Genomic DNA, 7,811 nt, shown 5'->3' with positions numbered 1-7,811 from the left:
TATCAAGTTTGACCATCCAAGACACCCTAAAAGGTCTCTGATGACACTATGGCCCAGATGATCCAACATCCAGAATGGTTTGAAGGCAACTGGCTCAGACAATACACCCTCAAGGACTATTCCATAATTCTAAAATTTTCTTTGTGTCCCCATAAGATACAGCGCCCCCCTCCAGCAGGAAGTAGTAAGAGAAGCTACGCCCAAATTCCCAAATTATATGTAATTTTACTTTGTTAAGATTAAAACCTTCCTTTTTGAATAAAAAAAGGGGAGGGAAGTGCTGTGGGATGTTCTGTATGGCAAATGTGTTGCTCTGATTGGTCAATAAATAAAACACTGATTGGCCAGTGGCTAGGCAGGAAGTATAGGCGGGACTAACAGAGAGGAGAAAAGAAAGAACAGCAAGGCAGAGAGAGACACTGCCAGCCACCATGACAAGCAGCATGTGAAGATGCCAGTAAGCCATGAGCCACGTGGCAAGGTATAGATTTATAAAAATTGATTAATTTAAGATATAAGAACAGTTAGCAAGAAGCCTGCCACGGCGATACAGTTTGTAAGCAATACAAGTCTCTATGTTTACTTTGTTGGGTCTGAGCGGCTGTGGGACTGGCAGGTGACAGAGATTTGTCCTGACTGTGGGCCAGGGAAGGAAAACTCCAGCTACATCCTACCCTTTGGAGAACTGATGGAACCATGTCATGGGGAATGGTGGGATGACCCTCCTACAGAACCAGCCCTTAGGTCATCACAGCCTCTGCCCCCACCTCTCATGTCTCCACTTCAGTCACGTCTAAGTGTGTCCTTTCTCAGAGATGTACCAGGCAACATGTCATGGGCAACACATTGCTACTCTGAGCCATCTTTGCTCAATTAGTACATAGAATTTTCTGGAATGACAAGAGCTAGAGAAAGTCATCTCTAGAGCTTAATGGAAGGTATCACCTGTCCCTGGCCTTTGAGGTAAGGCTGAGTGATGTCTTGCAGCCAGGCTGACACCTCTGTGCTGAGCAGAAAGCTTACAAGGACTGAGTGAGACTGGAGTCCCCTCAGACCTGCCACATGATGATGGCATGGCCTGAGCCAGGGCTTCCTCTGTGGGTGGGAGGGCTGAAAGGCTCTTGCAGAAACAGGATAAGGGTTAGAACCCGTGTCTAGGAAGGGGGACTGTTACCGAGAAAAATTAGGGATATTTTGAACTAGAAGACACGGAGCAGCCCAGGTCTGTGAGTGTCCACCAGCCCTTGGTTCAGCCTGGGAAATGTGAGGGGTCAAAGGAAAGTAGAAGGAGGCAAAGAGCAGAATTAGGGACCACGTTCTAGAGTTGGGGGCTGAGGAAGCATCCACTCCAGCACCACCGTCATCAGCATCTCTTAGCTGAGCATTGGACTCAGCTGGTCAGAGACATGGGTCAGCTTTTCTCTCCCTGAAAAGCATGTGCTGGTCCAGGCTGCCTCTTTGTTGGGATGAGAGAGAGGCTGAGACACACAGAGAACCAGAAAGATAGGAGAAGGTATGGGAGAGTGGGGAGGGGAGGCAGAGATAAGGAGGGAGGGAGAGGGGCAGCATGGTATATATGAAAGGCTGGGCATACAGGAGGTCAAGCTGGAAGAGAGGAGAGTTTGACATGGTGAGGTCAAGACCATATCTTCCAGCCAAACAAGGGGGCTGGGCTCAAGAGCACGGCCCCATTATCTGTGACCACAGGGAGGATCTTCTGCAACATGAAAAAGAAGAAGCCAGAATGATAAAGGAAGTTGCAGATCACAAGGATGTGGAGATGGGGAGATCCTGCCCCCAGCAGTCCTCCAAAGGAGAAGGCTGAGGGGATGTGGGTCATTTTACCCTGATTCTCCCCTGACTCCTGCTACCCCAGGGTCTGTCCACAGAGCCTGCTCTCCTGCCTGATGGTTCCGCTGGTCTTATTTCCTGGAGGGATTCAGGCCATGGCTTGTATTCTACTTCTATTGCAGTCAGCAGCGTGTCTGCAAGCTGGTGAGTGGTGGGAACCTTGTTAGCAGGGACTCTGCCCTAACCACAGGAGAGACCAGTGGGACTGGGAAGAGCAGGCTGTCATGCAGACAGGTGACCGCTAGGGGAGGCAGGCAGTCCACTGTGTCCCAAGAGAGAGCTCATCCCTCAGAGAGGGAACTATCCAACCTTTCCCATCTTTTCTGTCCCAGCCATAGGGACAGTTCTGCCCTGTGTCACACACCAGCCTGTGGGTGAAGGCTGGGACATTCTGGGTTGTCCTTTACATCCCCTGAAGTGTTTTCAGATTCTCCCTATCCTTCCCAGGTAACTCTGCAGGATCTAACAAAGTAAATGCCTTTGGGGTCAACCAACCAGCCCGCCTCTCTGGTGTCCAGGGCAGCTCCATTGAGATCCCCTTCTCCTTCTACTTCCCCTGGGAGTTGGCAGAGGATCCGCAGATGAGGATTCTCTGGAGATGGAAGAACTTCCATGGGGAATTTATCTACAACTCCACCCCACCTTTCATAAATGCGCATTTCAAGAACCGGCTCATCCTGAACTGGACACAGCCTCAGACATCCGGAGTCCTCAGAATCCTGGACTTGAAGAAGAAGGACCAGACCACTTATTTCTGTAAAATTATGCTCAACACAAGAGAAGGCATGCAGAGTTGGCAGTCAATTGCTGGGACTCAACTCATCATCTCCTCTGGTGAGCCACCCTGGCTCAGGCTTTGATGCCTCTGGTTCCTTGTCCCCTAGATGTCACCTCAGGCTCCACACCTCTGAGATTTCTTTCATACTCCTTTCCCTTGCCTCTGGCCAGGCCTCTGCCAACAGATCTTTCCCTGTAGTTGTGACAGGTCTTAGCTGCCCCGTCTGACCTTGTCTGCCATTCTCTGATAAGATGGAAGCCAAGCCCTCTCTAGGCCTCAGCTTGTGTCCTCCCTCCTAGTTCACCCCTTTCTGTCTCAAACTAACACTGCAGTCCAGGCCACTTCCCTTTCCCAAAGATCTCGAGGTGGATTAACTTCTCCAGAATGTAGCTGATTCATTAGGTCCTGGGGCAGGGCTCCAATGAGTCTCTGTAGGGAGCATCTCCACACAGCTCCAACCGAAGCAACAGTAAGTGCCCGTTGGATGTTCCTGGTGTCCTATGATCCATATGTAAACTGCCACCTGTCACCACCACCCCCATTTCCCCTCCTGACTACCCAGGACACATCCCTCACCTCTCCCTACACACTCCCTTGTCCCCTCCCCTTCTCACAACCCCCCCTCTCCTTCCTTACCCACTTACCCTCACCTCTCCCACACAAGCTCCAAGGCTCTTGAGAAATAATGTCCCCATTGCATGATGTGGCTGCTCTGTCTTCTGATCCCTGCCTCTCCTCTGATGCAGAAGTAACTGGGAACACAGAGTGGAACACTGTGTGACTGTTAACCCTTGTCCCTTCACATGGCCCTACAGAAGCTAGGAGACTGTGTGCATAGTCCTTGACCACAATCCTGCTCTGTGGCTCTTTTTTCATACTTTGGTGTTTTAGTTGTTATGACAGGGTCTCACCATTTAGCCTTGGCTGTTCTGGAACATACAGAAATTTGCCTGTCTCTGCCTCTGAGGTCCTGAGATTAGAGTCATGGGCCACCCCATCCAGCAGTGGGGTTCTCTGTGCAGTCTCTATGGCTGCAATGTTGACCTGATGTAATGTCAACCAGCAGCTGCCAGGGCTCCGGGAAGGGAGAGAAAGGAGCTGTTTCATAGTTCTAGAGTAGTGGTTCTCAACCTTCCTGATGCAGATATCCTTTAATACAGTTACTCATGATGTGGTGACCTCCCAACCAAAAATTATTTTCATTGCCACTTCAGAACTGTAATTTCACTGCTGTTATAAATCATATTGTAAATATCTGATATACAGGATATCTTATATTCTACAACTGTGTTTGTAGCAAACCACAGGATGGGAACTTTTGGTCTAGTGTTTCCAAATAGGTAAATGTTGTGGAAATTAACTTTAGTGATGTTTGTAGAGAGAATGGATGTACTCTGACCTGCACTGAGCTGTACATTTATGGACAAAATTATTTATTTTTGTTATATATTTTTATATACTGTGTATGTGTGAACATGTGGGTCTGTTAATTCAGGTGTGTGTGTGTGTGTGTGTGTGTGTGTGTGTGTGTGTGTGTGTGTGTATGTGTGTGAGTGTGTGTGTGTGTGTGTGTGTGTGTGTGTGTGTGTGTGTGTGTGAATGCTTGCAATTCATTGTATGCATGTGGAGGCCAGAAGATAAATTCAGGTGTCCTTCACTTATTTTTGAGACAGGGTCTCTCACTAGCTTCAAGTTTGCCAAGTAGACTAGGCTGGCTGGCCTGTGAGCTCCATGCACATGCCTGCCTCCACCTCTTCAGTGCTGCGGTTACAGCTCACTCAGTTCTGTTTGGTGTGGAGCTCTATACATAGACAAGGCTGGCTTTGAACTCACAAAGATCCCCTGCCTTTGCTGCTAGGGCTAAGATTAAAGGCCATGACAAGTTCATCCAGCTCTTTTTATGACTGCTAGGGATGAAACTCGGGTTCTAAGGCAACAAGCAGCCAACACTCTGTGGACTGAGTCTTGTCTGCATGTTACATACATTTGTGACAAAAACAACTGTACTTCTGTGGCTTAGTTGTCTGTGACTAATTGACAATCCGAGGACACACCTCCAGGACAGGTGGAGAGTGGACATTTGAGCTTGCTCTCCTGGAGTCTCAGCCTTCAGCATGTGTTCCTTTCTCTGTGATTTTCTAACAGCTGTTCCCCATCCCACAGAGGAGACAAGGTGTGACACTCACCCCATCCCTTCCTTGTAACACGAATTTTAAAAGGTCTTATTAATAAAAAAAAAACACCTAGAGGCAGATATTGGGGTGAAAGCTGAAAGATCAGAGAAACAGAACAAGCCACAGCCAAGCTTACCTTACCTACTCCTCAGCCTCCAGAGTGAGACTTCCCGATTACTCATACCTTATACTCACGTTTCTGTGCCCTGCTATCTTACTTCCTTCCAAGTGCTGGGATTAAAGATGTGTGTGCTTCCCAAATACTTGGTAGCAAAGGCATGAGATCTCAAGTGCTGGGATTAAATGCATGTGCCACCTTTCCAATATGGGCTTGAACTCACAGAGATCTAGACAGATCTCTGGTTCCTCCGTGACAGAATTAAGGGTGTGTACCACCACTGTTTGGTCTCTGTGTCTAATCTAGTGGCTGGCTCTTTCCTTCTAATCCCAAATAAATTTATTAGGATATACTATATATTGGGTTACACAATATATCACCACACTCCCTTATGCAGGGAGATCTGCTCACTCCTCGTCTCTCCTCAGCCATCAGCACCACCATGCAGAGACCCTCCATCGTCACCTCTGCAGTCACCACAGCTGGCCTGGAGGACACAGAGGACCATTGGCATTCTTATCTTGTGAACCTGGGAGCCACGGTCGGAGTGGTGGTGGCCACAGCTGTGCTCATAACCCCCGTCTGTGTATTGATGGTCTTCCTCTGGAGGAAGCAAAGGTAAGTGGTCCAGGAGAGGCCCTCACCTGAGCTTCCCCTCTGAGTTTTCTCAGCTGTGGGATATGGAGAAGGACGAGCTTGTGCAGGACAGAGTCCAGAGAGCACAAGGACAGGAAGCTGAAGTCAACCAGGACTGAATCTGCACCTCCTTCCTTAGAATCCCAGCTGGAAATCAGGGGAGCAAGTGCAGATGAACACAGAGCCTGTGCTAAGGGATTCAAGGGGACATGCATGTGCCTCTGGGGTAACTGCTCACTTGAATAGAGATATTTGAGTTGAGGATATGATATTAAAACAGAAATTAAGACCATGGTGAGTAATAAATCCACAAATGAAAAGAACATGTCTGGGAAGAAGCCGCACTAAAGGAGCTGAAAGCTCTGTACCCTAAAAACAGAACAGTGCTGAGAAGTTACAGAACAGCCAGGAGATAGATCAGTGGGTAAAGTGCTCACCCCAGGAACACAAGGACATGGGTTCCATCCCCAGGACCCACTTCAATGCTGGCAGACAGTAGGAGAGCAGAGAGAGTAGGATCCCTGACACTGACTGTGCTGCCAGCCTTGCCCAATCAGTGAGGAGCCAATGACAGACCTGTCTCAGAAACATAGGTGAAAGCTCCTTCAGGACAGTGCCCAAGGACACTGCCTGTGTGCAAGGCTTTCCTGAGGGAACCACCTCTCTAGATCCCTTGTATGCCTCTCATAACAAATTTCTCCAAATATCCCCTCTACCATCCATACATGTGTGCACACATGCCAATGCACATATTGATGAAAAATAAATTTAAAAATATGGAAATACTAAAATATGTAAGGATATTTGCATACGGAAAAAAATTTTTTGCTTAAGAGAAAATTTTATACAATGTCCTTACAATGCAAAACACTCGAATTATCAATGCAATCTGAATTCAAATCCCAATTGAATTTTATAAAAATAAATTGTCTTCTAAAATTAACAAGAATCTAAGAAACAAACATGGTGACACAGTGGGGGACACCCTAACCACAGCGTTGGGAATTACAGAAAGTTGGATCAAGAGTTCAAGGTCATCTGCAGATACATAGAAAGTTGCAGGTCAACCTGGGCTCATTGAGACCTTGTCCTCACACAAGAGCCAAGTGTGGACAGTGTTCAGAGAAGTTATAAGCCATGGTGACTAGAAGACTGCAGGACATGAGGAGAGATGAGCAGAGAGTGGAATGTAATAGAGAGAGCACAGAACTAAAGTTTGAAGATGTGGCCCCTGGTCTTCAGAAGGGCTCAGCCCTCCAATAGGTAAGAGGAGCATCTGAGAGCTGGAGAGCAGCAGCCTGAGAGGCAGCAGAAGTCTGACTGGGATTCGACCCCTGAGGCTGAATCTGCAGGGTGGCAGCAGCCTGCACTCACAGGGAAAGCTAGAGAGCCAGTTTCCAGGGAGACAAAAGGGAGGCATGGTGAGTGCAGAGCAGGAAAAGCAGGGAAGTGACATGGGTTCAAGGCAGGGGAAGGAAGCAGAGGGAGAAGGACATGGACAAGGGACAAAGGAGAGCTGTCCTCTGATTGGCTGTGCTGTGCAGAAGGACAGCTGAGGACTGTCCTCAGGTCCTGGTGACTCTCAGAGCTGTCCCTGGATGGCTGCTGCAGAGCTGTTTGCTGCCCTGGGCTCCTAACATTGTCTGAACACAGAGAAGAGCTGAGAGGCAGATGGAGGATCAGCATGGCTGCCACACTGACAGTTTCTTCTCCTACAGGCCAGCAGACTAAAGGTGAACCCCAGCCATGGGAGAGCCTGTCATCCCAAGATACAGGTGAGGGCCTGCGTGGGGAAGTTTGTTATGAGAGGCATCCAAGGGAACAGAGATGATTCAGTCAGAAAAGCTTTGCACATAGGCAGGAGGACCTGAGCTTGAGCTGGAGAACCCACATATAAGCCTGTGGGGTGGCAGGAATTGTAATCTCCTGGCTGGACAAGCAAGAGCCTTACAGAAAAATGGGGCTGGCTGTCCAGATACTCCAGCCAAATCGGTCAGTTCCAAGCCAGTAGGAGCAATATCATTTTTTGAAAAATGTAGATAGCCCAGGAGGATAAATCATGATAATAACATATTCTAAATGTTTTTTAAAAATATTTTGTTCATTTTGCATACCAGCCACAGATTCCCCCTCTCATCCCTCCTTCCTGCTCCCCCGACCCCACCTAATCCCCTCCTCAAAAGAGTAAGTTCTCCCATGAGGTGACAGCAAATCCTGGTACATTGAGTTGAGACAGGACCAAGCCCCTCCCCCA

The 7,811-nt window shown here is 48.2% G+C and overlaps 1 protein-coding gene across 1 annotated transcript; it reads left to right on the top strand.

The window, feature by feature from the left end:
- The first annotated feature begins 1,907 nt into the window (after positions 1-1,907).
- Positions 1,908-7,288, top strand: LOC128120788 (paired immunoglobulin-like type 2 receptor beta-2). The gene is made up of 4 exons (XM_052754997.1): positions 1,908-1,995; positions 2,299-2,685; positions 5,350-5,539; positions 7,276-7,288. Exons 1-4 carry the CDS (start codon positions 1,908-1,910, stop codon positions 7,286-7,288), a joined length of 678 nt encoding a protein of 225 aa, XP_052610957.1.
- Positions 7,289-7,811: the final 523 nt, after the last annotated feature.

This window comes from Peromyscus californicus, unplaced genomic scaffold (genome assembly GCF_007827085.1).
Source record: "Peromyscus californicus insignis strain IS unplaced genomic scaffold, ASM782708v3 Scaffold_2__1_contigs__length_46816999, whole genome shotgun sequence".
NCBI classification, from domain to species: domain Eukaryota; kingdom Metazoa; phylum Chordata; class Mammalia; order Rodentia; family Cricetidae; genus Peromyscus; species Peromyscus californicus.
Note: the sequence above shows the minus strand (reverse complement) of the source record. Positions and strands in the feature narration are given on the sequence as shown.

Excerpts from the sequence above, each read along its gene's own strand:
- LOC128120788 (XM_052754997.1), top strand. The coding sequence starts at position 1,908 with ATGGTTCCGCTGGTCTTATTTCCTGGAGGGATTCAGGCCATGGCTTGT. Across the intron at positions 1,996-2,298 it reads AGCAGCGTGTCTGCAAGCTG|GTAACTCTGCAGGATCTAAC; the intron begins GTGAGTGGTGGG and ends TATCCTTCCCAG. Across the intron at positions 2,686-5,349 it reads TCAACTCATCATCTCCTCTG|CCATCAGCACCACCATGCAG; the intron begins GTGAGCCACCCT and ends GTCTCTCCTCAG.